This window comes from Alexandromys fortis, unplaced genomic scaffold (assembly GCF_014885135.2).
Source record: "Alexandromys fortis isolate MF-2015 unplaced genomic scaffold, M_Fortis_MF-2015_v1.1 scaffold_8_9099976_23576923, whole genome shotgun sequence".
Classification (NCBI taxonomy): domain Eukaryota; kingdom Metazoa; phylum Chordata; class Mammalia; order Rodentia; family Cricetidae; genus Alexandromys; species Alexandromys fortis.
In genome coordinates, this window is record NW_026067899.1 from 1,601,243 (window position 1) to 1,629,051 (window position 27,809).

The 27,809-nt window shown below is 43.3% G+C and overlaps 1 protein-coding gene across 2 annotated transcripts; it reads right to left on the reverse strand.

Annotated features, from left to right (window-relative positions):
* Positions 1–555: 555 nt before the first annotated feature.
* Pdk1 (pyruvate dehydrogenase kinase 1) lies at positions 556–26,052 on the reverse strand. 2 transcript variants are annotated; one of them, XM_050122308.1, is made up of 11 exons: positions 25,728–26,049; positions 24,016–24,157; positions 20,053–20,124; positions 17,226–17,410; positions 16,910–16,999; positions 15,052–15,129; positions 13,746–13,822; positions 12,208–12,306; positions 8,972–9,082; positions 6,954–7,067; positions 556–4,271 (listed from the first exon to the last, which is right to left on the reverse strand). In XM_050122308.1, the coding sequence occupies exons 1-11, from the start codon at positions 25,915–25,917 to the stop codon at positions 4,131–4,133; spliced, it is 1,299 nt and encodes a 432-aa protein (XP_049978265.1). In that variant the 5' UTR covers positions 25,918–26,049; the 3' UTR covers positions 556–4,130. The 2 variants fall into 2 exon arrangements, 1 of the variants encoding a protein (XP_049978265.1); XR_007588775.1 differs by lacking the exon at positions 556–4,271 and adding an exon at positions 7,713–7,984 and having other exon boundaries at positions 25,728–26,052.
* Positions 26,053–27,809: the final 1,757 nt, after the last annotated feature.

The window sequence follows — 27,809 nt, forward strand, 5'->3', positions numbered from 1 at the left end:
TTTAATAAAATGCTGATTGTCCAGTAGTCAATCAGGAAGTATAGGCGTGGTGACCAAAACAGGAGAATTCTGGGAAGAGGGAGTCAGTCTGCAGTTGTCACCCAGACACAGAGGAAGCAAGATGAGAATGCCTCGCTGATATAAGGTACCAAGCCACATGACTAACACAGACAAGAATTATGGGTTAATTTAAGATGTAAGAGTTAGCTAATAAGAAGCCTGAGCTAATAGGCCAACCCATTTATAATTAATATAGACCTGTGTGTTCCTTTGGAACTGAACAGTTACGGGACCAAGCAGGACAGAATCCTCTGTCAACGCACTTCCCCTGTAACCCAGAAACTATAGGCATGTGCCCCTAGATTAGCAGTGTATACCACCTATATGGTGCTAGGGCTTAAACCAAGGGCCTCATGAATACAAGATAAACACTCTATGTCCCTAGCTGAGTAAAAACTTTTGGAAGCCGACAAAAATAGACAACCTTGTCTTTTCCTGTTAAAATCTATTATTAAAATTTGCTAAAGAAATAAGAAGACTACAGGGAAAAAAAAGTGGGCAGTAAAATGTTTAATTCTTTCCAAACACAAAAGTAGACAAATGGTATAAATGGCAGTTTGCAAATGCCAAGACTAAGTAAAATAGGAATGCATTCATTTCTGACATTTAAAAAAACCTTCACAAAGCATTGTTCTTTGAGTGTCTTGGATTCGACTGTGAGAAAATTATTAGTATTATGACCAAAAGTTAATCAGATATAATGATAAGTTCCTCCAGTAAAAACAACCAAATTCAACCTGGCCATCTATCCTCCGAAGCTTCACATTTCCTTGTGAAAATGATGATGTAAACTCAAAGTGTATCAGCTGGGCTTCCTCCCTAATTGGCCATTCACAGAGCCACACCAGAGCCAAACCACTCTTTCCCCTCCCTCTGTAATTGCTCCGGACCTTCTTGATTTTAAAACATACAAAAAACACAGGGACTATGTAGAGTTGGCTGGCCCAAACTCCCTCTGCTGACCAGGCTGGCTCACACTGAAGAGATCCCTTACACATGTGCCATCATGCTGGCTGGAACTTACTGATTTTTAACAGAGAGAGGAAGATGCGGTGCTTCCGTGCTATCTGTGAGGACTAGGATGTGATCTGTCTTGACAATAAGCGTTTAGACACTCCATTAGTATTAGGTAGAAGGTGGTGCTGGTTAAATTAAGCCCTTTCCTACAACTGTTTGTACTACAGAAAGTTACTTGGATTTATTTATATAGTTTTTCAAATTTTACATCGGTTCTCCACTGATGCAGTAAACATCAGCCATTGGCAGTGTATCAGATAATGAGAACCTAGAGTAACTCAAACCACACAAACTCTACTACCTGCTTCCCCACTAGACCATACACAGTGGAAACCTGCCTCAAACACCTCTTGACTATTAGATAGGTAACAGAGTATAGGACACCTCGCTACAACTGGCTTCATTTTATTTTGTGTGGTATGTATAGGGGATGCCTGCTTTGCCGCACACATGTAGAAGACAGCTGATGGGTTAGTTGGTTCTCTACTCTACCATGTGTGTTCTGAGAAAAGAATTAGGTTGCCAGGCTTGGCGGCCACTGCTTTTACCTGCCGAGTCGGTGTGCTGACACCTACTTACAATTTCTGGGATGTTTATAGAATGTTGAGCCTTGATGATGAGAGAGATCACTCTTTAAAAGACATGAGTGTATCCCGTAAGTGACTCAAATTTATTTAAAAAGTTCTGATCCAAGTTTTCAGCTCACTGTCACTGGGAAAGCCTCTTAAAATACAGTAAAATTCTCTTTCACTATCTCCATGTAGAAACTCCACAGTGGAAGGCACTGACCATTTTTAAGTATAAAGACATGGAAACCAAGTAGCATTTTAAACTTCAGTGTGGAATATTCTTACAATCCCTTTCTTACCATGCATTGGCACACTCATTAACTTCCCAGGTTATAAAAATCCCTTGCTATCAACTCCCCGACCATCAATCTATTTTTATACCTATACCACATAAAATTAATGCAGGCGGACAAAACAGCTCACCTTAAGAATCTAAAAGCCCTTTAGGTATCTTTAAAAGCCAGTCTGAGAAAGCACCCCCTCCCCAGAACATTTCCACACACCGTTTTCCATCCATCACCATGACAACAAAGCAAAAAGGTGCTACGCCTTAAAAGGGGGGCTGAAGTAAAATAATTCTACTTCTTGTCTGAAAACATTTAGCTCTTAAGTCAGAGGGGGAACTTTTTAATTCCTTGGAGAGGGAAAAGTATTTCACAAGTAAAAATAGTATGTTTATTGACAGTTGTACAAAAGATTCCAAAATACTTCAGCGTTGCAGGAAAATGTAATTTAAAGCTAGTAAGTGTAACACATGGAGTAAACGTCACTCAGAAACAGTCTATTTCTTACAAAGTCCTCAATTAGAACACTAGAAGGTGTGTCTTCTCCAACATTTGGTCATATTAGCTAAGCCCTGGGCCCACAGGACCTGCGTTCAGGCCCTCACCCCTCCCATGAGGGTTCTGGGCTGACCACCATGGAGATCCTCAATCTACAGCGTTTCTATCGTTTGGTACAAAAATCCTATTTTGTGCTGGGTTGCATGATTTGGCTTTTGTATTAAGTTGTATATATTTATGGGACACAGTGAAATTTGATAAATCCTGTCACAGCATTATCCAAACCAAACCCCCAAATCCCTCCAGCTTAAGTGGGAAAGCATATTCTCACAGTATTTTCTCATCACTCAGATCCAGTAAGGTCATCCCGACAGATGACAGCTATGAGCAGGGATAGCTCAGGCTGTGGCTCCGATCCTGTGTGAACCAAGGTGTCACTACCTGCTCCTCGGCTCTGGGTTGTGACACAAATAACATCCTAATATTTCAAAGCATTCGCAAACTTTAAATGACCACACAGACGTGAAGGATTTTTGTGGCCAATCTAAGTTGACTTTTCTCTGATTAAAAAAACAACAAAACAAAACAAATCTGGGCACTTTTTGAACAACACGTATCTGTAGTCACCACTTAAAACCAAGGTGACTGAGGTCACCCTAGTCTCCCTGTTCATGATTCTGCTTTCAATTGTACCAGGCCTGAGGTTCAGATTATGTCCCCTAAAGTCCAGAAACAGGGAACCGAAGGTTATACCAATCCATTCTGTCACTTTGGCAACAGCAGTGGTATCATTATTCACTCTGAAATACGGTTTTAGCCAGACCTGCTGTGAGCCTCACCTACTTGGAGAAGCTCATCTCTGGCCTTCAGCCCCTGGATGCCCTGGAGCAGGACCCAGAGAAACCAGTTCTTCAGAAGCTCCATCAGATAATCTCAACAACCTGCCGGCTCAGTCAGGGCACTTGGTGCCTTTGCCCTAGTTTATTCTCTCTGCTACTTTGCTTGCTTGGGAAATAAACATTTCTCTTATAAGCCAGACACACCCTTCTTGTTGCTGCGCTCAGGAGGCTAGGGAAGGGCATTATGTTCAAGGCCAGCTAGGGCTACATGGAGTGGCGAGACACTGTTTTCAAAGGAAACCCTTGCACTGATCCTGAGCCCACTACCCATGATCCGGATTTAGCTCTGTGAGGAACCAGCCATTACCATGCACCGCAATAAAACTATGCCATGATCAGTTAATTTCAGTAGAAACGCATAAACGCCGAAAGGTCCTACTGGTACCACTGTGTTCTGCTTTCGTGGGGGATGAGAAAACCATATGATTAGGTGTACCACTAACAGATGACAGAACTCCAAACCAGGCGGCTAACCAGCTGCTCCACATCCTTTAGATGTTTCTAGCAGACATAAATGAAAACTTGAAAAAAAAAATACTCAACTTCCTACAGAAACCCAGAGACTTCACACTCCATACGTCTACCGCACAGAGGGAAGTTGACCAAAACTATGAGTGTTTAAAAATATGTCCAATTAACCAAACATATCAGAATAAAGTTGGTGTAACTGATCCTTCAGGAGCTTTAGCAAACATGAACTGTGAAAATCACACGTGACATATTTGGTACAATGTGGCTCCAAGCACATCTCTTCCAAACTCGGCATAAACCACATTTGGATTTTCCAGCCGTCCCACGTGCATCTAAGAGCTTCGGAATGTGGTCATGTCTTTCGGCTCTCTGCTGGGGACACACCAGTCGTCGGCCTCGTGGTTCGCTCTGTAATGCTTCCAAGCAGCTTTGTTATACACGGGGAGTCTCTCGATGGATTCTGTTGACAGGGCCTGGAGTCGAAAAGAAGTCCTCTAAGTTGGCCACTTTTAAGAATTCATTATCTGAGATAATATACGGCGGCAAACCATAACTACAAGTCCACAGCATTCTACTGGTGTCTAATCAACTAATTACTAACCACACATCATCTTCAGGGCGGACATATTTGAAATGTGCTATTTGCTACATCTGTGTGTGGCACCAATAGCACAGTGACTGGATTTGATGCTTCGGTCACCCCCCTAACCAGCCCGGAAACACTTACCAAGACAGAACAGACACCTCTTGCAAAGTACACACCTAGCCAGGAGTCAGCCGCTCATAAGGCTGGCTAAGTGTATGAGTATAAAAATCAGGTATCCACCCTATGTGTGTACACAGACTTAATGAGAGAACCCCAGTCTTCTTCACTGTATAGCAATGTATTACTGGAAACATTAGTGCACAGGGACAGCAATGGCTCAGAGTTAAGAGCACTTGTTCTTGCAGAGGACCCAAGTTCAGGCCCAGCACCCACATGATGGCTCACCACCACCTGTGACTCTAAGAACCTAATGCATTCTTCTGAGCGCCACTCATATCAAGCAGGCATGTAGTACTCAGACATACATGCAGGCAAACACTCATACACATAAAATAATCTTTAAAAAAATTAAAAACTGGACATACCAATATTATCATCAATAAATATCAAGCCGAAGTTAAGACATGTTGGCTTTTACACAAGCAGTGCTTGGCCCTTGTTTGACCTCATGTCTTCCCCTCCCTGCACCCAGTGCTGGAGACTGAACACAGGGCCTCATTTGTAGGTAAAGCAAGCACTCTGTCACTGAGCAACATTACAATCCAAATACCGTGTTTGCTTCTCCCGCTGGAAATGAATTTCTGCTTCCTGTACACAACCATTTGTTCACTGTTCTACAGTTTCCTGTAAACAGTGGACACCAGTGATAACGACACTTTCTATTATTGTCTTCACAGCAGGAATTTTCAGAATTTTGACAACAGGCCACTGGTATTCCAAGATGTTGACAATCCAGAATTAGGAATTTCCTGATGATTCTGAATAAGGTCTTTAAGGGACTAGGTATGATGACCCCATTAAAATGCTCGTATTCTAGGTTTTCCCAAATAGAAAAACCTTCCATCTCTGTGCTCTAAATAGTCTAAACATCTATCAGAATGCTCCATTTAGTGTTAAAAAGACTGCAATGGGAGGACTGGGAGAAGAGGAAGGAGGGAACTGTGGTCGGTTTGTAAAATAAATAAAAAATGTTATTTAAATAAAAAATACTGCGCAAATATTGTCATATCTAAGTTCCTCACCAAGACATGTTAAAGAATAACACGGCTATAAAGCACTTAGTCTCTTCAGGCTGACTCACAACACTCTTAAGCATAGCCTATAAAGCGGGTGCCATCTAGTGGCCAGATCAAGAAACTAGCGCACCAACTCCAAAATCAGTGCTTTTAAAGTATTACTATTTATTTATTTGGGTGTATGCATGATTCAAGCAGGTAAAGATGCTTGTCATCAAGCTAAAGAACTGAATTTAATCTCCAAGACCCACACGGTCAGAGGAAGGAACTCCAGCATTGCCCTCTGACTCCCACACATGCGTACCCCCACACAACACACTGTAAACAGTTTAGGTGGCTGGGGAGACGGCCCAGCAGTGAAGAGCATTTGCTGCTCTTACAGAAGACCTGGGCTTATTCCCAGCACATACACGGTGGCCCACAATCATCTGTAATTCTGCTTCCAACGGATCTGATGCTGTCTTCTCTGTGAGCACCAGGCACATACGTGGTCCACATACATGCAGGCAAAACACTCATGCACATAAAATAAAAATAAACGTCTTTATTAGAAACAGGATAATTATGTGCTGGCAGATGGGAAGCACTAGCCCAACATGTGTAAGCCACGGGTTCACACACACGAAGGCTGGGTGCTATTATGGCTTGGCAGTTAAAGGCAGCTGTCACCAAGCCCGACAACCATGGTCAATCTCCAGAACCCACATGGTGAAAGGGAAGAACTAGTTCTGGAAGGTTGTCCTCTGACCACCATGCATGCGCAAACCCATGAACACACGTGACAGGCAAACAAATGTGGGCGTTTGTTTTTTAAAAAAACAGATCAATGACTGGTCATATGTTTCACATTAAAACTAAATTCACTTTTTTTTTCCTTTTTTACAGTGCTGTAGCGTGAACCCAGGGTCTTTCTACTACACTCAGGATTTTCTACTTTAACCTAATTTTCTATTTCTTTCCCTACTGCCCTCAGCTACCCAAATGGGTGCATACCCGTGTAACTGTCACTACATTTATTAACTAGTATGAGGCTTAGTAAATTCCCATTATACTTTTTCAAACTGGGCAAGGGGCTGAGGAGATGGCTCAGTTGTCCAGAGCACTGGTTGCTCTTACAGAGGACCTAGGTTAAGTTCCCAGCACCTACATGGTGGCTTACAAACTGTCTTGTCATTCAAGTTCGAGGGGATCCAATGCCCTCTTCTGGCTTCTGAGGATACTAGACAATCACTGTGCATAGACATACATGTAAAAATTAAATATATATACATACACACACACACACACACACACATATATATATATATATATATATATATATATATATATATATATACACATATACAGTTAAACCAGGAAGCTTCAGTTATTACCTTAATATAAATAACAGCATCAGTCCCGTAGCCCTCCAAGGAATACAGCTTTAGGTCTCCCTGGAAGTACTGTGCATAGAGGCGTGATATGGGCAATCCATAACCAAAACCAGCCTGTTCAATGAAAAAAAAAGTTCTGTTCAGAGCCCCACATCTTTCAACACTTTTCTGACTAAGGTAATGCCACCAAACCCACCAACCTATGCATCCAAGAGAGCTTGTAAAACTCAATCACAAGGAAGGATTAAGCTGGAGTTCGACTGGGCCCATTAGTGCATCAATTCTGTGTATAAAATGACTGTGGTATCTGGAGAAGGCACATTGCTTTCCTTCGCTGTCATGCTCCAAGGCTCCCAATACAGCTCTTGGCAACTGCATATAAAGCACACTGCTGTGTTTAGGAGCCAGACGAGAAAATGCCTTGCTGCAGCTTTAATAGCAATAGACAGGAAGCTCAGGACTTCACACCATGGATGACCAGCCTTTGTTCTGAACCTGGAGATAATCTACAACAGTCCACTTTCTTAATGCTCACCGACAGATCACTTCCCTGCTCCAGAGTCTTCAAAGCAAGCCACTGCTCCACCACCCACCCCGCCCTAGAGACAAAAAACCAAGCTTCAGGAGCTTCCGAAACAAAAGCAGGTCTCTGCCCACTGCTCTCCTGCCTAGCAGAACCAACCTCCCACCCTCAGTTCCTTGAACACAGAACTCCTGGGTCTTTGTTCAACCCGTTTCCAGTATCTGGTCCTTCTTTACCTGGATAAAATCCACAAACACTTGCGAAGTTAAATGGCTTCCCTCTCCACATCACGCCTTCAATGGCGTTCCTCACAGTGGGCTTGCTCTTCGGTGTTTGTGTGAACAGAAGAGTCACTGACTGCGCTCACATGCAGAGGCTCTGGCCTCTTCTCCCGCTGATTATTATATTGTTATTTGTGTGTCTACGAGTGCGGGCATGTGTGCACAACGTTGTATGTGTGGTGCTGAGGACAATTTCCAGGAGTTGGCTCTCTCCTGCCATATGGGATCTGGGGACCAAACAATATCATCAGGGTGCTAAGGCAAGTGTGTTTCCCCTGAGCCATCCCACTAGTTCTAATTATTTTATACTCTAACTCTGTGTGTGTCCCAAGTCAACTACCCAAGTTCCATCGAGGGACCTGCACTGAGGAGCCAGAGGACTGCAAGGGAAGTCAAGGCAGCCACCCCCACTTCTTCCCTGGTAGGGCGCTTGTTCAAGGGGGAGCCTCTGAGAGTAAACAGCACCTAAACAACAATAACTTGAGGTTCGGACCAATGAAATTAAGAAATTAAACCCTGAATGCTGGGGAGATGACTCAGCAGTTAAGGGTGATCCAAGTTTGGTTCCCAGTCCCCAGCGAGTGACTAACAGCCATGTGTGAATCCAGTTCCAGGGGATTCAACACCCTTTTCTGGTCTCTGTAGGTGCTGTACACTGGTGCGCTTACATACATGCAACCAAAACATTCATACACATACAATCATAAAAATAATTTTTTTAAAAAATGTAAAACACTGGGTAGTCATGGTGACTTAAGACTCTAACCCCAGAACACTGGAGGCAAAGGCAGGCAGCTCCCTGCGAACTGAAGGCCAGCCTGTGTCTCATAATGAGGTCTTTCTAAAAACGAATACTTCAGGGTAAATATCAAAAAGTCAATGATGTTAAAATATCAAAAAATCAACTATTACTACAATCCCTAGTTTAATTTTCATATTGAAATAGACTATCACATGGTTTACCACAGAGAAACTGCTGTGACGTCACTACTAAGAGTAGCAGGGAAAAAAATTCTTAAACTATAATCTGTCTTGTGCCTATTTCAATTAAAAACTAATCCCAGGGCTGTTTAAATTTAGACAGAAGTGTTTGTCTCTGAAGTTTCAAAGCCTTTTCCTTTCCCGTGCGCTCCTCTGAAATTGGCTTGACAGGTTTTGGGAAAGCCACAGTCGGATGACAGCTGCCCAACTCATGTCGTTCCTGCCTCACGTACCAGCGGCACCGCACGGGACGTCTCAACACGAGGCCGGGGTGCAGTCGAGTACATGTAGTTGAAGAGTCTGTCGATCTTCCTCAGGGGAACACCACCTCCCCGGTCACTCATCTGAGAGGAGAAAGATCACACTCTGAGCAAGTCCCACACATCACAGTATCACGACTCAAGTGCTTCGGGGAGAAGGCTGCTTTCGGAAGTCAGTCCAGCTGCAAGCGCAAACCCTGCCCTCAACGCTGCGGCTTACACAAGGTTCATCCTTCCTGGTGGGCAATATGATAATCAGGAGAAAAATAAATAAAAAAGGCAAGGACATGCTACACAGCAATGCCATCTCCTAAGCTTATCCCCTAAGAAACCAAAGTATGCAAAGTATACATGAGAGACCACAAGGACATGTGCTTAAACTATGTTCATAGCAGCAGTATTTGTCATAGCTAGAACCTGGAAGCAACCTATATGCCCCTTGGCCGAAGGATGGATAAAGAAAATGTGGCAGGCATATTTATACAATGGGGTACTACACAGGGGAAAAAATTAATGACATTTTGACATTTTGAAATTTGCGGGCAAATGGATGGATCTAGAAAACATCATATTGAATGAGGTAACCCGGACCCAGAAAGACAAATATCATATGCACTCACTCATAAGTGGCTTTTAGAAATAAAGCAAAGAAAAACCAGACTACAATGCACAATCCCAGAGAACCTAGACAACAAAGAGGACCCTAAGAGAGACATACATGGATCTAATACATGGGAAGTAAAAAAAGACAAGATCTCCTGAGTAAATAAATTGGGAGCATGGGGACCATGAGAGAGGATAAAGGGATGGGGAGCAGAGAAAAGCATATAGCTCAATAAAAACAATTTAAAAAAATTATACATGAGAGTATCCATCACAGTTTTAAGAAAAATCAGAGAGTACCCACATAGTGAATTAGGTAAAGTACATTCTAAAACAGAATACTACATAGTGGTTTAACTATGTGGTTGCAAGAGAGATCTCTACAAAAAGAAAGAAAGAAAGAAAGAAAGAAAGAAAGAAAGAAAGAAAGAAAGAAAAAAAATACAGGCAACAAAGAACAAGTTAGAAATGTTAATAATTCTAATTTTGTAAATATATTATAAAACAGAAGTTTGAAATGGGCTGGAGAGATGGCTTCACAGTTAAGGGCACTGACTGCTCTTCCAGAGGACCTGGTTGGTTTCCAGCTCCTACATGATAATTCTAAACAATAACTCCAGTTCCAAGGAATCCAGCACCTACTCCTGGCCTCCACAGGCACTGCACTTAGTGCACATAACCTATAAACACACACACATAAAAACTAAATTATTTTGTTTTTCAGAAGTTGAGCATACACACCTGCAATCTCAGCATGTAGGAGGCTGAGGCAAAAGGATTGCCACAATTAGAGACCAGCTTGTGCTATAATGTAATACCCTATCTCAAAAAAAAAAAAAAAAAAAACCCAAAAAAATCAAAAAGAAAAAAGAAAAACAAAAGTACGGGCCAGTGAAAAGGCTCGGTGAGGGAAGACACTTGCCACCAAGCTCGATGGCCTGAATTCAATCCCTGGGTGCACATGGTGGAATGAGAATCACCTCCTGCAAGCTGTCCTGGACCTCCACACCTGTGTGCTCAACACGGTCAGACATAAATTAATTAATTAGCTAATTAATTAATGCAACTTTGTAACACAGAATCCCAGACAACATTTTAGCGAGTTAAAGGATACAGAACTTTGTACTAGTCTATCATTTTTCAAGTCAAATAACCATCTGGCAGACTGAATTAGTAATTAACTTACAAATTATTTTTATTGTTTCTTTTATAGTCAATATGGACTATTTTCCCAGCCTATTTACTATAAACATTCTCAAAAGATCAACAAGTACTCTTAGCCTCTGAGCCATCTCTGCAGCACCCCTCTTCCGTATCTGAATGTCTACTGTGATGTACCACTCACTTGGGGTTTTCAGATTATGGTCTTCTAGATTCCCAGGGTTGGAGTTTGCAAAGCCCCATGGCTGTCTTACTCCCTCGCTGTCTTCTAAACTCTTTGGCTAGCCTGTTACTTGTTCTAGCTTACCCACGTGTCAAAGCCCTCTGAGTATTACTTCTAATTGTTCCTGACAACTGTTTCCAGCGGAACCTGAGAGACTAATAATCTGAGTGCTAAGCCGCCATCCAAGAGAGCCTTCAGAAGGCCTAAACTATCAACCATACCAGACTGAAATCAGCCCAAACACTGCGCTAAGTTACTTCGTGTTGTGTAAAACAGTGGTTTTTTAAGACTACCTTGCCCTGAGAAACTGCATTTTAAGGATGGAGAGCGAACGGCACCTGGGTGACATATAAATGAGAACTATGAAAACGATTATTTGCATTTTTTTCCAGTGTTGGTTTCATACATGGAATGGCAGGTTGCAAACAATTATCTTCAGAGTTCTGTAGGTGCCTGCTGGTCCTATCACAGGCACTTGGGGCTGAGTAGAGAAGGTACAAGTGTTCTACAGCTACATCCGAAAGAGCTAACGCCTCTACCAGCCAGCACAGAAAGCCAGTGTGTGATATTCGTGGTGTAAAACCCTCAGAACTGGCAATGCCTGAACACTCCTCAGAAGTAAGTCCAGAACAGCTAAGACACGCGGCGAGCAGCAAGCACAAACGGCCAGATCAGACAGCTGACTGTTACACTCTGTATGTCAGCTGATTATAAAATGAAGCAAAATTAATCTAAGCAAACTGCACTATCAGAGCAGGTAGGCAGGAAGGCTGAGCAGTGGACCAGAGGGCTGGATCTCAGGGCCTGTAGCTTTGACTCTGTGTGACCCTACGCTCATCTCTGACCCTTGAGTTTCCACAACTATAAAGTAAAAAGCGCACGTGCTCCTGGGAAGCGGTGATGAAATGAAATAAAACAGATGAAAAGCACTGCTGGACACGGAAGTGAGATTAACGCTCCGTCACGCAGAAAGTGCACAGCATTTGAGACGGGCACTGATCAAAGTCTGTCTCCAGGTGTTCCTTCAACCGGAATCATCTGGATTAAGGACCAGAATAGAAACAGACTCAAAAGATAATTCTATAATTTGACAGATAAACAAAGAAAAGAGGTTATTATCTAGCTGACTGAAATTCTTTCCCTTGAGAATAAATTAAGTATTATAGAAATTAGACTTATTATATTATTTTTGTATGCCTACACAACCATTAAAAAAAATTACCTTCACGGTCAAGTCCTCCTCGCCCAGTGTGACATGAACTTGAATCGGGGGATAGACACCTTTGTCGGCATGGTGCTCCATGGTTGCCCTCATCGCATTCTGAAATACATTAGGATTACATTAAAGTATGGCTTATAAAAAATCAATACACTTACAATTTTGAAACATATGTACATTATTTGAATCTTAAGTTTTCTTTGTCACTGGTTTGTCACTAGGGGAATTTACAGCAGTTTCTAAAAGCTGGTGAGGCACACAAGGCCGGCACTCCTAAGCATGGACAGTAACAGGACACGGGGCACTGGAGTAGATCTGAGAGCACCCAGAGGAAGCTGCGACTGAACGCAGAATTAAGAGAGCCCTCGCTGCTAAGACTGAGCAGACCTGAGAGGAGACTGCGGTGTTTCTGTGAAACCAGGTTTCCAGACAAAAGCCCACTGTCATGGGCATTATACAAACACATCACAGCTTATATAAAGCTTTGTTAAATATATCTTTACATGACTGAATTTTCAAGGGGAAAACACCATTCTTACACATTAAAGGCCAACTGCTTTTAGCCACTAATGGATTTCTGTAGGTGTTAGGTGGATTCTTAATTTGTCAAAACAAAGCACATTCTTCCACCCTTCCTCTCTTAGCTTTCCGTGTTTTAGTATGTTGTGCTTTCTTATTTTCTTTCCTTTTGATTTCCCGCCAGGGTCTTGCCATGCAGCTCAGGGTGGCCTAGTGCTCACACCCTTCCTGCCTCCACTTCAACAGCGCTGGGCTTCTGGAGCTACAGGTGTGTGCCGCTACACCGGGCTGGCCTGCTGATATTTTGCGTTATCCAACAGCCAGCCATCTCTCTGCTCCTCTCTCTGCCACTGGCTGGAGACTGGGCAGCTAAAGCGGGAGGCGGTACAGGCCTGAGCTAGGAGAGTCATGGTCAGCTGCAGGAACCAAACACAGTTACCAACCACTCTCTTTCCACTAACAAGTTGGGGGTCGGGGGTGAGGGACTGGATTCTCAACATAACCAGCATGCTTTTGTTGAGTTTTCTGAATCTGTTACAATCAGCAGCTAGTTCTTTAAGTCCAATATAAACAACTTTCTAAAGAAAAGAAACAGAACAAAGGCACATAAGTGGGGCTGGCCCAAGGGTAGGAAGTTGGGAATTACTGTTCCAAATATGTATATAACTTTACTAAGCACCAATCGCATGCTCTGCTATTATGAGCATTTATATATAGTATGTCTTTTCCCAATCTTCATAAGTTTCCCTGGGGAAAATTACCTTAGATTCAAAGAGGGCCAAAGTCACATGTTAAGCAAAAGAATGAAAACTCAACCGCAGGACTGACTCTGGGGTCTGTGTGCTCTATGTATGGAGGGCACCCACGTGTGTAGACACAGGCTCACTTCCAGCCACGCGGCACGATACTGACATGACATGGCATATCTTAGTGAACTAGGAAGTCCACAGGAACAGGGTCTTAGAACAGATTCCTAAGATAAGAAGGGACTGGCAAAGGTTACGTGATACTGTTTTACAAACCTTGAACAGTTCAAACACCATGTGATAGAGATGGGATGGTACATAAACCACGTGTATTGTCTGTCCTGGTGAAACCGCTACAGAGCAGAAGAGAAAAATGTGAAAGTACAGAGAGATGTGCTTACAGCATCCTTCAGAACAGACTGGAGTGAGGTGGGGAGACATCAGCTGTGGAGCACGGTACTGGGGAGTGGGGCTTTCACACCTCTTCTTCACTGTCTGAGAGTTTGAACCCCGTACACACTCAGAGAGGACAAGGACAAGAGTCCTGCTGCTACTCCTCAATCTGGAATAAGAGCCACCCATCCTCCTACGCTTTCCTATGTCAGTCAGGGTTATACTTCCTAAGATGGACACCTTAGGAAACAAAATGTTTCACCCATGTAGAACACTGTCTTAGAACTTTCTCAAGGGGTATAGGTAACACAGACCTCTGGAGAACAAAGGGGTAAGGCACCATACTTGTAGAGTACTTTGACCAATAAGTAACTGGACTCTGATTCAAACAATAAGCCCAACTCTCATCTGAAAACCTCCCACTTGGAAACATGAATGGGATAGCTTGAAATTGCCCATACAGCTTCAGTTCCCAAACTCTTGTCTGTAGTGTGATTCTTCTTACTGGGTAGCACCCATCCGAATAATCAGTGTGGCAGGAAACCACAGGCAATTCTACCCTCAACTGGGTAGGTACGCCACTACTCCCCTCTCAGAGATCCAGAATGCGGCCTAAAGCCTATTAAAATGTATTTCCTCCCATCACCTTCCTGAATTTTCTTAACCCAGGAGAGGTTTTCCTTGTTAAACTACCATCATCAGTCTCCTTCCAAAACCCTGAACCCTTTATCCAAAGGCAGGAAGAGCCCATCAGAGAGAACCGGACTCTCACACAGATGGGCAGCGGCTCCCGTTGTCTTTCACAGGACCAGGTCTCTGACTTCAACAATAAAAACGGACTCACAATTCAGGAAGTAGAAAAAGGATAAATTTTGCTATGAGGAATACACAAAAATTAAATATAATTTTCTTGGTATTATTTATTTTTCTCGCTATCTCTGAAAAAAAAATAGCAACAAATCAAAATTATCAGTTTAAAATAGAGCAAAAACAAAACACCAAACTATCTGTCCTAAGAATCAAACTAAATTCAGTACGTGTAGGTGTGCATTGCACACGTGTATCTTCTGCCTCCACACTTAGTGAAGAAGTTGATGGAAGAGTCCGTTACTGTTCGAGCCAATCTCAACTCGCTCCTTGGTCGTCAGAACACCCACTACTGAGGACAGACACCACCAGGCAGGCTTACCATTTAGTTCTTCAAGTTCTAGTTCAGGAGAGTTAACATAATACAAATCACAAAGCCGCCTAGCATTTTCATAGCCATCTAGTGTGAATCAAACAAAACAAAGAAGCATTAAATAAATTTACTTCCGTCTTACGCAACAAGAGGCCAACAGCAATGACAAACGAAAATTTAAAATTCTCTGCAGAAGAAGATACACTTTAACAGTCTTAGTGAGGGGAAGGCTCTTTGTGTGACAAAGCCCTCTGAGCCATGAAAAAATAATGACCAAAAAAGGACCACAAAACTTGAAAACGTAGGCATGAAAAAAAAATACCATATACAAAGCAAAAGAAAAACAGCAGGCTAAAGAGATTATTATTTATACATTAAATATATATTTACATTGTATGTTTGTTTTTGAGACATCTCAAAAACAGTTGGTAAGGGTTTAGGAAGTGGACACCTTTATTATTTGATACCTTTTTTGGGAACCATTAAAAATTTAAATACACAAAAATGTTGTTAATTCAGGATTTTTTATTGTTGTTGTTGAGGTAATGGCCTTAATGTGTAACCCCAGCTGGTCTGATCTCAAATTCCTTGACTGGCCCTGAACTCAAGGAGATCCACCTGCCTCTGTTCCTGAGTACTGGGATTAAGGGTGTGCAGTTCTAAGAATCCTGCCTTATACTAGCAAATCACCATATATTTAAGGATGTTCACTAAGATACTGTGAGAAACAGGAGAAAAATGCACACAACCTAAGTGCATCACAAAAAGCATAGGTTATAGCACTGATATAGTCTACAGAGCCACTCAAAGCCACGGGCTATGTCCATGTGGCTGGGAGCTTGTAGCAAAATGTCTGAAGCACTCCACTTTCTCAAAGCAACAAACACAGGGGCTGAAAAGATAACTCAGATGACTCAACTGTAAGAACACAGGCTGCTAGCCAGGCGTGGTGGCGCACGCCTTTAAAACCAGCACTCAGGAGGCAGAGGCAACTGGATCTCTGAGTTCCACGTCAGCCTGGTCTACGGAGTGAGTTCCAGGACAGTTGGGGATACACAGAGAAACCCTGTCTCAAGTGAGAAAAAAAGAGCACAGGCTGATTTTGCAGAGGATCTGGGTTCAGTTCCCGTATCCACATGGCAGCTCATTGGTTCTAGTCCCAGGAGCTCACATGCCGCCTTCCAGCCTCCAAGGGCACCAGACATATGCATGATGTATAGACAAAACTCTAGGCAAATCACCCATATACTTAAGTTTTTTTTTGAAGATTTAAAAACAACAAAAACCATAAAAAACTTATACAATATGCATATGCATGTGATTTCAATAAAAATGCTTGGTAAGATGCAAATTAAACTGTTATGAACTTTCACTCCTACCACCGGAATATGACAGGCCAGGGTCAGAACCTGAATATTTTATCATACTGATTTACTGTGTGTGTACATCTGTGGGTATGTGCACGCCAAGGGGCACATATGGAAGCCAACTTCCTGGAGTTAGTACTCTCCTTACAACTAGGGAATTCTGGGGATCAAAGTCAGGCTTTAAGACTTGGCAGCAAGTGTCTTTACACACTGAGACATCTCAGTGGTCCTTTTTAAGGGTGGATGGAGAAAGACTTGAATTTTCTGAAGCAAAAACAGAAAAATATACTTACAGCACCAAACTTTACTAACAGAGGATTCTATCAGGAGGGCATCTACCTTACACACTGCATAATCCATGTCATGAAGTGATTTCCAAACCAAATGTGTTTGCTCCTAACATTTTTCTCTCATGACACATGCAGTGGTTATAAGGGAAGAGATGACACTCAATACTTTGGTGGCGTTCACATCTTTCTAGAAAAGACAAATGCACTTACCTTTAATAACTTCGACTACATCGCAGTTTGGATTTATGCTTCCAATGTGTTTTCGATGAGATGGGCTTCCTTTTCCACCAAACAATAAAGCTATCAAAAGTGAAAAGCCAAAGAGAGCACATTTCCAGATCTAAATGATGTTTCTCTAAATGGTACCAAACAGCAGAACATTTTTCTAACACGTAAAGATGATATTTTAAAGTCAATAAAATGCTTTCTTTGTATAGCAGTGATGTTCGCGTTAAAGGGACACTGTCTAGGAAAATTTAAGAGGACTGCACACATTAAGTACCTCTTTCAACCGCGGGACACTTACAGTGCTGGTTGAGTAACATTCTAATCGAAATTCGACTCATGTAGAATCGATCCAAAAAGTACTGGACATTTTGACTGGTGACAGGATCCACCCCGAAGCTCTCCTTGTATTCAGTCACACCCTGGGCCATGGTTGGGATGACGTCATTGTGCCGGTTTCTGATCCTTATCACCGTGTCTGTGAATCTAAACAAACCTCTCTGTCAAAACATCCAAGTATTTTGACAAGTGACTTTAAGATACAGGCTGCAGCTACAAAAAGTCCTAGTTCAGAGAAAGAAGCATCAGTGAAGGCTTTCCCTCACTTGGTTAAATACATTTCAGATCATAAAGTACACGAATCTACAAGGTACAAGGATCTCCAAGTAAAACACCCGTAGGGCAGCCACACAACTATGAACAGTGAACAGGTTTCCCTTATCCACTGTTATCTAAGCATCTGAGGCTCACTAATGAAGCCAGCATTCCAGAGACACCTGCCAACGCTGCCAATGAAAGAGCCCTTGCTTCTAGAGAAACACTCCACAGTGAGGCAAGATGGGTAAACCAAAAAGGTCGGCTGTGGGTCTCCTCCCCAGAGTTCAGAAAGAAGAACCACTAGGTACAGAAAAGTGAGAAAAGAACTCTGACTTCACCTACCCTGAGTTTACAAAGTAGATGAGAAAAAAGAAAAACTGTTGGATTAAAAGAGTTTTCAAATCATACTATCTTCTTATTTCTGTCAATTTAAGGAATAAGATAAAAGACAGAAGTCTTAATTGTGATACAACAAAACCAATCTCCTAACCTAGCCATTAGGACTCACACTTCCAAAGGAGTGCTTTCCCAAGGACTATTTAACTTACTCCAATGATTTTTTTCATCACTTAAAAACACTTTTGAAATTCTTAGTTAGTAATAAACTTCAAAGGCAAGCTATTAAGACAAATTATAATTTTAGAAAATTCCTCAAAAACAACAAACAACAAAAATTACAATCCCTTCCTTATTTGTTTCTCTCTTTAAAACAAAAACTGTTGAGCGGGGTATAGTAATTCACCTGTAACCTGTAGTCCCAGGCAGAGGCTGAAGCAGGCAAATCACTGTGGATTGTGCTACAGAGTGATTTCCAGGAAAGCCTGGGCCACATATTAGACCCTGTCTCAGAAAACAAAAACTGGTCTGGGGAGACAGCTCAGATGGTAAAGAGCTTGTTGTATAAGCATAATGACCCAAGTTCAGTCCGCACAAAGTTGTGTAAAACTGCCAAGCATGGTGGCACATGTTTGTAATCCCAGTGCTGGAGAAAAAGATAGGATTCCTGGAGTTCACTGGCCAACCAATCCAGCCTAACAGCAGGCAGATGACAAGCACTCTAGAGGCTAGCACCTGAGGTTGCCCTCTGACCTCACACACACACATACACACACACACACACACACACACACACGCGCACGCGCGCGCGAACCTGCATATGCATGAACATGCACACGCAAACATAATTGTTAGAATACAGATAGCCCCAGCATTTGGGAGGCAGAGGCAGGCAGATCTCTCTAAGTTCAAGGCCAGCCTGATCTACAAGTGAGTTCCAGGACAGCCAGAGCTGCAACACAGAGAAACTTCCACCAAAGGGGGGAAAATAGATGATGGATGTCTTCAAAAGTGTCCACAGTAGCATTTATAGGATATTCTATCATTTCCCTTTACCTTGTTGCTAGCCCACCATTTATATATTATATATATTCCACCATTTACCTTTGCCTTGTTCCTAGCCCACCATTTACTGGCTACAAGACCCCAAGGCACAACCCTCTCTGTGCATAAACGCACGATCTCAGTAGAGTTGTTTCAAACACTAAATGACATCACTCATTCAGAGAGCGATCTTTTGATGAATATTACTTTCAAACCAAAAACATGTTTGGGAATTGCAGTTACACCACCCTTTTAAAAGATGATCCAAAAAAAAGCATACAGATTCTGTGGACAATGGTCTTTATATTGTAGTAACATTCATTATAAACAGATAATTGCCTAAGTAACCAGCTGGGTTTACCAACTCTGCTGTCTGGGCTATGAGACTGAGCATAGGATTTATGCTATCTTATGAAGTACAGACCACAGGAATCCAGAGCTACTTTTAACAGCTCCTCTATAAAGCAAAAGCAGCATTAGCAGCTGCCATGTTTCAAAACCAGAGATCTTACATGGAAAATAGACTTGCAAGCTTTCCTTTAAAAATAAATTTTTTGATTATCTGGGTGGCATCTGCACACATCAGTGAACACTGGGAGCAGAGGGTGACTGTCCCTTTGGAACTGGCATGCCCTCCCCAGGATAACAGAACAGGTGGCATGCATGTCACATCTAGATGATCACTGCTTGTCACATTTGAACCGCCTTTTCTTACAGTGAAGAGGGATATGGAGTGTTTTACATCCGGGCCAGCTCTGCGGCTTATACTGTCTTTCTGCCTTCAGTGCCTGTATGGGTTGCTATAAATGAATACAGTAACTGTACTGTAAGTAAAAGATGTTAATCCTTCTCCTTAAAGTGGGCCAACGGCAAACTGAGCTAATCACATTTACACTTTTATATGATGTTTAAAGAATATAAAATCAGGGCAGAGGCAGGTGGATCTTTTTGAGTTTAAGACCAGCCTGGCCTACAAAATGAGTTCCAGGACAGCCAGGGCTACACAGAAAAACCCTGCGTCAAAATACAAAAACAAAAATAAACAACAAATTTATCTATATCTATATATCTATCTATATATGTATGTATGTGTATATATATACATATAAGATCTGTATTCAGAATAGGATTAAGTATACAATTATACTTACTCGTAAATAGTTTTAGCATCTTCAGCACTTTTGTCCTTAAAATCAAGCAGCTCCTGAAGACTCTGGATATACCTAAGACACAAATCAGAGCTGTTTATTCATACTGTAGAATTAACACAAAGGGTCTTTTCATATTTTATAGTCTTAAATTTAGACTACTCCTATAAATTATGGTTGAAGTAGGATTATTGTTTTCGTTCTCTCTCTTTAGATAGAGTAGAATGCAAACCAGGCATACCACAAGCCCTGCGTCAAGTGCATGCTGAACAAGCACTCTAGCAGCTGAGCTACACGCCGGTCCTGAATAGGATTTTTACACCCATTAGCATTTGAGGTGGCTCAGTGTTTAAGTGCACTTCCTACTCTTCCAGACTACACAAGTTCAGTTCCCAGCACCCACAGAGGACAGCTTATAATCATCAGTGCTCCAAGTGACCCAATACCCTCTTCTGGTCTCCATAGGCATTCACACACATTGCATACAATCATGTAGACATACACACGACATACGCATACACAGACACACACACAAATAAATCTTTAAAATAAAAGAAAGTACATGCATAGCTTTACCACTGAAATCACAAATAAGGGCTAGACATGGTAGCTCATGCTTTTGCCCCAGCACTTGGAAAGCAAATAGATCTCTGCGAGTTCAAAGCCAGTCTGGTCTACACCGAGAGTTCCAGGACAACAAGGGCTAAATAATGAGACCCCCGTCCCCAAAACAAAAAACATATGTTGTGAAATATTTGTTTATACTGTAAAGATGTGTCTCTGCCTAAGGCACCTTCTGATTGGTTTAACAAAGAGTTAAATGGCCAAATAGCTAGACAGGAGAGAAAAGGCGGGACTTCCAGGCAGAGAGAGAGACTGGAAGAATCTAGGTGCATGGATTCACCAGAAGACACAGGGGGAACGGGGCGTACAGTAAGGAGAATAGATAGCACCACATGGCAGAATGTGGGTCAATATAAATGGTTAATTTAAGTTACAAGAGCTAGTTGAAAACAAGCCTAAGCTAAGGCTGAGCTTTCATAATTAATAAGTCTCCGTGTCGTTATTTATGACCTGGCGGCCCAAAGAAAAATCCAACTACAAACTGGCAAGAACTGGAGGGTGTCGTTTGGTGGTAAAGCATTTGCCCAGTATTTGCTCCTCAACACACACACAAACACAGATCAGTAGGCCAAATTTGAGTTAAGAGCTTAAGATTTACATTCTAGACCCTACAAGTTTTTAATCTTTTACATCCTTTTGCACTTAGATTATAAAAACTTCATCATGAGAACTGAACTGTCACTCTTGTGATCATGGGTACATGCTTGTCTTAGCCACAGCAAAAAGAGGGGTACACCTTGCTCTAAGAACTAACTTAAGTGTAAGTGTACTTTTTAAAACCTTAACTGCAAATGTTTGGGTCAAACCAACAAGTACTTACACTTACTGAAAGCCTACAATCTACCATACACACAAAACACAAAAGCAATTAAAATCTGTTTCTTAATTTACCCAACAATTCAAGGTAGGAGAGCACTTATTTCAGACACAATGAGAAAGTTCAAATGACTTTCTCAGCATCACACAGCTAAACACAAGGGCAGCAGAGGGCCAGGGCTGAAAACACCTCCACAGCCATTCAGTTATCCTTACAGTGTAAATCCTGCATTCCTGGAAGCGCTGTGCAGGAATGGGGCAAGGGAAGGACCGTCCACATCTGGAAATCCCCGTGGTAGCTTGGCAGGTCTTGCTGCATTCAAAAGCCCAGCGATCGTCATAGCTACCACCCTGCTCTAGCCTCAGATTTCTCTGCACTGGCAAGAAAAAGTCTTTTAGACAAAAATGATTTTTAGAAGATATTTAAATCTCTGCCCCTTGTGAGGCAAAACCAGGTTTCAAAAAGCAGGATAAGCTGGTTTTCATGAGGAGCTGTAGGGAACCGGAAAGGCTGCCTCGGAAGATTAAATTGTCTCCTGTGTATTCCGTGATTCTCTCTAAACCACTTTCTCACTCAACTACATGAACTAACGGACCTCCGGGGACCAGCATGCAGCAGTCACTCTCCTTTTCTTTATTTTTTCTTCTAGTGTGTGTGTGTGTGTGTGTGTGTGTGTGTGTGTGTGCGTGCGTGCGCGCGCGCGCGCGCGCGCGCGCGTGCCCCTTCAGAGGCAGGGCGACCTTGACAAATGCCCTGGAGCTGGAGTTACAGGCAGTTATGAATGGCCTGACCTTGGTGCTCTGGAAGGGCTGTGAACACTTTTAACCACTGAGCCAACTTTCCATACTCCTGCTTATCTTTTGATAATGACTTATTTTTAATTATGTGTACACATAAGTTAGGGGAGTATGCGCACATGTGAGTACAGGGGTCCTCAGAGAAGGTGTTGGACTCCTTGCAGCTGGCGTAACAGGTAATCCGGGGAACCCCCAGTGTGGGTACTGGGACCAGAACTACAATACCTACAAATAGAAAATTAGCAACTCCATTAATCACATTTGGCAAATGTTTTGAAGTTACTTTTTTTTTCCGCTTAATACTTGACTCTGTCCATGCATACAAACAGAACTTTTGCTTAATATTTTCCACCCTGGCATGGTGGCTCACAATTTTAATTCCAGCACCGGAGAGGCAGAGGCAGGAGGATCTCTGAGAGTTCAAGGTCAGCCTGGTACGCATAGTGAGTTCCCTGTTTGCTAGGAATAGTGACCCTGTCTGAAAGAAAGAAAGAAAGAAAGAAAGAAAGAAAGAAAGAAAGAAAGAAAGAAAGAACAAAGAAAGAAAAAAAGAAACTGGCTTTTAGCTGGCCATGGTAGCATACACCCGTAATTCCATTTCCAAGGAGGTAGAGGCAAGAGATTCTCTGAAAGTTCAACGTCAGTCGGGTATGTACAGTGAACTCCAGGCTGCCCAGGACAGTGTCCCAAAATAACAAGGACCAAGGGCAAGAAGATGGCTAGGAATAGTGACCCTGTCTCAAAAAAAAAAAAAAATTGGCTTTTAGCTGGCCATGGTAGCAAACACCCGTAATTCCATTTCCAAGGGCTCCACTGTCTGCGTTCACACCCGGACAAAGGACTGTATAGTATCTTAGCTTCCTCACCAGTAAAAGGAGTGAATCACACCTACCAGGCACGATTAAAAGAATAAAAAGAAATGTATGTAAGTATGCAGCCATGGGCAAATGGTAGATATTTTTCTCGTTAGAACCTAACACTCCTGCAGAGACCCTAACATAAATCTTAAATTTAGTATCAGTATTTCTGGGCAGGCGTGATTGGTTTTCTCAAAGCCAAGAAATTTTAATCAAGTTCAGTGTTGAGAAGACAAGACACATGGAGACGAAGAATGCCTCGATTGCCTTAAGATTCTACTGAAGAGCAAGTGCAGGGCAAGAGAGGTGCCAATAGTTAGGAGCATTTACTGCTCTAGTAGAGACACAGATTGGGTTCCTACCCCCCACAAAAGGCAGTTCAGAACTGCCTTTAACTCTAGTTCCTGGGGATCTTGTGCCCTCTTCTGGCCTCCACAGGCACCTGCACATGTGTGGTACATCTATACTCTCACACACACATACATACATACATACATACATACATACATACATACATACAGGCAGGGCACAGTGGCACAAACCTTCATTCCCAGCACACGGGAAGAAAAAAAATCAAGCACATCTTTTTGAGTCTGAGACAAATCTGACCCACATAAAGTTCCAGGCCATCAAGGACTACATAGTAGGACCGTATCTCAAATAAATAAATTAGTCTATAACACTTGGAAGAGAGATGGCCTCTCTGAATGAGGCCATCCTAGTCTACATAATGAGTTCCAGGCCAGGCAGAGCTATATGAGATTCTGCCTCAAAAAAATAAAAATAAAATAGTAAGTTAGAAGTATTTTCTTTAACCTTGAACCAAGTCCACAAGTCCACTGAAACTGCAAACACAAGATGGGACTCTTACCAACTTTGTACCAACTGTACGGATGGGGTCCGGAGAAGATTGTCTGGAAGGAGGCTTATTTCTTTCATTATATTTGCCAACCTAACAGGCAACTCTTGTCGCAGAAACATAAAGGAGGTCTTTTCACAAGCATTTACTGATCCTGAAACCAAGCACAGTGGGAAAGGCAGTAAGTAGAAGGCAGAAGCTGCCAGGAGCCAGGAAGCGAGGGGAAAGGAGAAAGTCACTCAGTAAGGTCATGATGGTAGAATTATCACAGAGACAGAAAGGGACTGGGAAGCAAGCATATATCCAGACAAGGTTGAGCTAAGTGGTCTACAAAGTAACCCTAACTCCAGAATGACCTTCCGATTCCTGATATTCCAATGGATCAGTACAACAACATAGGTACTTGGTTATAATTCACATTTACTGTTTATTTTAGGATTAAGATAAACTAAGTGGGTCTGTTTCAAGGCTTGAGGTCTATGAGTAGAGGTGAGAAAAGCCCATTCTATATGCCCCACTGCTGCTACCCTTTAGAAATTCTGATCCCTGACTCTGGGTAAATTTTGACCCAGGTATGTCAAGACTGACTAGATACAAATATGAATCACCAGGATAGAGTAAGTACAGACAAGGTTTTCTGGCAACAGGAGGCAAAGACTACCAGAACCGCGTCAGCAAACCATGAAGAAGAACCTACTCAATTGTCTGATGCCCGGGAAATCCACCTGCCCCCTTCTCCACTCTTGTATCCAGATGTCTGGCAGAATTGTTGATGAGTATCCGTCCCTTGGCAAGCAGCTTCCCCTGAACTAAAGTTTTATTTCAGCAATCCATTTGAAACTAATTCAAATTTGCAGATGAAACTTTAGTAGAAACTATCTTGTCAACAGTAGGTGTATTATTAAGAAAAACATCTTGCGAAAGTTTAGTAGAATATCCATGTACATTATAGTACAGGCATTTAAAAATAAAAGCAAATAAATAAAGCCACAGGGGCCTTTCACACTCTCTTAAAAAAGAAATACAAGGAAACCACACTGCAAAACACAATTTTAAGATAAAGTATCCAGCCACGCCACTTATCTCCTATGCCCTTTAACTATGCTATAATCTGACAACACGACACGGAGATAACTTTTTCTACTCCAGAACTTCTGGATTTCAATGTTAGATTATATATTAAGCATCCCCCCCCGCATTACTCCTGATGAGAAGTCAAAGGCCTAATTCTGCAGTTCCTTCTCCAGTCTGTAACACACTGACAAGATCATGCACTTTACACGTGCTTGGGGCAGACAGCTCGTGAAACGAAGTTGCTCTCGGTGGAAACACTAGCAAGGAAAGAACTGGGCCAGTAGTAACTTGTTTTCCTGCCATCACGCCACTCTAGAGGATCACCGCTGTGCTGGCTCTGATCTCGCCTCGGCAGAACGCCACCCTCGAAGCCGTGTGCGCTCTGGCCTTGAACCTGAGCAATGCTCCCCAGAAGACACCGGGTCCCGAGCGCGCACCTGCGCACGTGCGCGGAAGGCTGCAGCCCCTGCTTTGTTTTTGTCGCACACCCCGGTTTCAAGCCCCGGTTACGTGCCCGGCCTGCCAGAGCGCGCACCCTCCGGGGAGGAAGGAAACACCTAAGACAACAGGGGAGGCGACAAGAGGGGGTGGGGAGGTGGGAGGGAGTCTGGGAGGACGGGACCGGCACACGAAGGCCCGGCCGCCCTCACCGAAGTCCAGGAACTGCTTCATGGAGAGCGGCGACGGCGAGAAGCGCGCGTAGAAGTCCACCTGGCCCGGAACGCCACGCTCCGACTCCGGCCCGGAGCCCGAGGCCGAGCCCGAGGCCAGACTGCGGCTGGCACTGGGCACCGCGCAGCGGACGCCCCGGCCGCCTCGGAGCAGCCTCGCCAGCCTCATCCCGAGCCCCGCCGGAGGAGCCGGAGCCCCCGGCGCCAGCCTGCAGCTCCTGCCCGGTCGCTACGTGCGGGACGTGGCCGGCCGCGGGGGCGGGGAGCTGCTGTCAGCACGGCGGCCACGGCCCCCCTCGCTGTAGCCACTCCCACGGAGGCGGAGCTCCGAGAGGATGGAGGCGGGAGAGGAAAAAGGGGGCGGGCTAAACATCGCCCCTCACTGAAGCCACACCCCATTTGGGCGGATCCCCGGGAGGAGGACGGAGGCGGGGAAAAGGGAACAGAAGAAAGCAGCTCAGCCTAGAGGGATGGGGCTGCTGAAACCACCCGGAGCAAGCAGCCAGGGTCTTGGCTGGCACTCGAGAAGACAAGGCTCGGTGAAGATTTTGCTAATTCCCAGGAAGCCCGCGGGTGGCTAACCGGATCTTACAGTCCAGCTCGCCTATGGTGTATCCCTTAGCACGCCTACTTTCCTACTCCTCCGCCCTCCCAGTCTCAGCCGAAAGACTCTAGGACTTGCGGGGGTCACCGGCAGTGAGCCTGTTCCAGAAACGCCCCTACATCATGCAGGTCCCACCATTAGTGTGTGAAGACTCGGAGAGCTACAAGAGCTCACCCTTGCCAAACAGTGGAACAAAAGTTGAACTTGGGAATATGACTCTTAAAAAATATCACAACGACTACAGTCCCCGGAAGAGCACATTGGCAACCCAACTTGCTCACTTTCTGCAAACAATTTTGTACAGTGCTTAAAACCTCTCCACTCTATGCCTTTCTGCTAACTCATTGTCTTAAAGTCAGTGTGCCTGCTCCATCTTTTCAATGTCTAGAAGTAGTGAATATGGGCTTAGAGCATATTTAACATTTAATCCCACAAAACTGCATAGTCTGCAGTTCCTCATTAAAAAAAATCATTTCTGTCTTCTCCACGGCTACTTCCCCATACAATACCCCAACATTTTCTGTGTCTTAGGTGCAAGAAAATTACTCTGTCATGGGTGTGTGTTGTAGGAATTTAGCAGAGTCGCTGTATCTGGGGTAGACGTTAGTTGTCTAAAAGTACTTTGGCCTTGAAGAATCATTGTGGTAAACAGTAAAGAATCTTGGTGGAAAACAGGGATCGTTTTCTGCGATTTGGAGAATTATTTTTCTGAAGGGGTGTTGCAGCCTTTGCATGACTTTGATGACAAAACCCCTCTGGCACACTTGAGGCCCTTGGATTACTGTACACTGCAAAGGATACACAGTAAAGACTAATGTCATGAAGACGTGTGGTGCTCTCCTTTATAAAGACATATAGATTAAATTAGGAACCTTGGTATGAGGAAATACTTTACCCCAAAACAACTTTGTGTAACAATCAATAAATACACCTTTGTACGACTGTTGGGGGGTCAGTCCATCAGAGAGGCTGGGCCTTCCTGCTGCCCCATAAGCCTTAAAATATCATCTTGAAGTGCCTTCTTTCGTCAGCTAACTCACGCTACACAGAATACCCTGACAGGAATGTGTTTAAGTGGAAGCCTCACTCCAGGCCCTGGCATCCATAGACCTGAAGAGTCTGGAATGTTTGAGTTAAGACTTCACCGCAGCCACTGGCATCCATATATCTAAAGAGTCTGGAATGTTTGGGTTCTGGAAGTTCCATCCCAAGCCCCTTCCCCTGGGAGTTGCCTCATCCAGACTCCACCTCCGAGAAAGCTTACCAAATGATGACCCCTCCCTAGAGATGCTCAAGACCACTCCTCCAGGGTATTTAATGTGTCCCCACCAGAGAACAAACACATGGTTTTCCAGTCTTCCTTCACTGGCTCCTCTCTGGGGAGTGGAAAGCCATCCGGGAGCATTGGTATCCATTAAACCTGAGTTTTTTCTAATTCAGTTTGATTTGGTCTGATT

What these genes read in the sequence shown, in the direction of transcription:
- Pdk1 (XM_050122308.1), bottom strand. Translation starts at nt 25,917, where the DNA reads ATGAGGCTGGCGAGGCTGCTCCGAGGCGGCCGGGGCGTCCGCTGCGCG. An exon ending in GAAGCAGTTCCTGGACTTCG is followed by an intron (nt 24,158 to 25,727) that starts GTGAGGGCGGCC and finishes GCTTGGTTTCAG; the next exon opens with GATCAGTAAATGCTTGTGAA. An exon ending in AATGTTACTCAACCAGCACT is followed by an intron (nt 17,000 to 17,225) that starts GTAAGTGTCCCG and finishes CACTTTTGATAG; the next exon opens with CTTTATTGTTTGGTGGAAAA.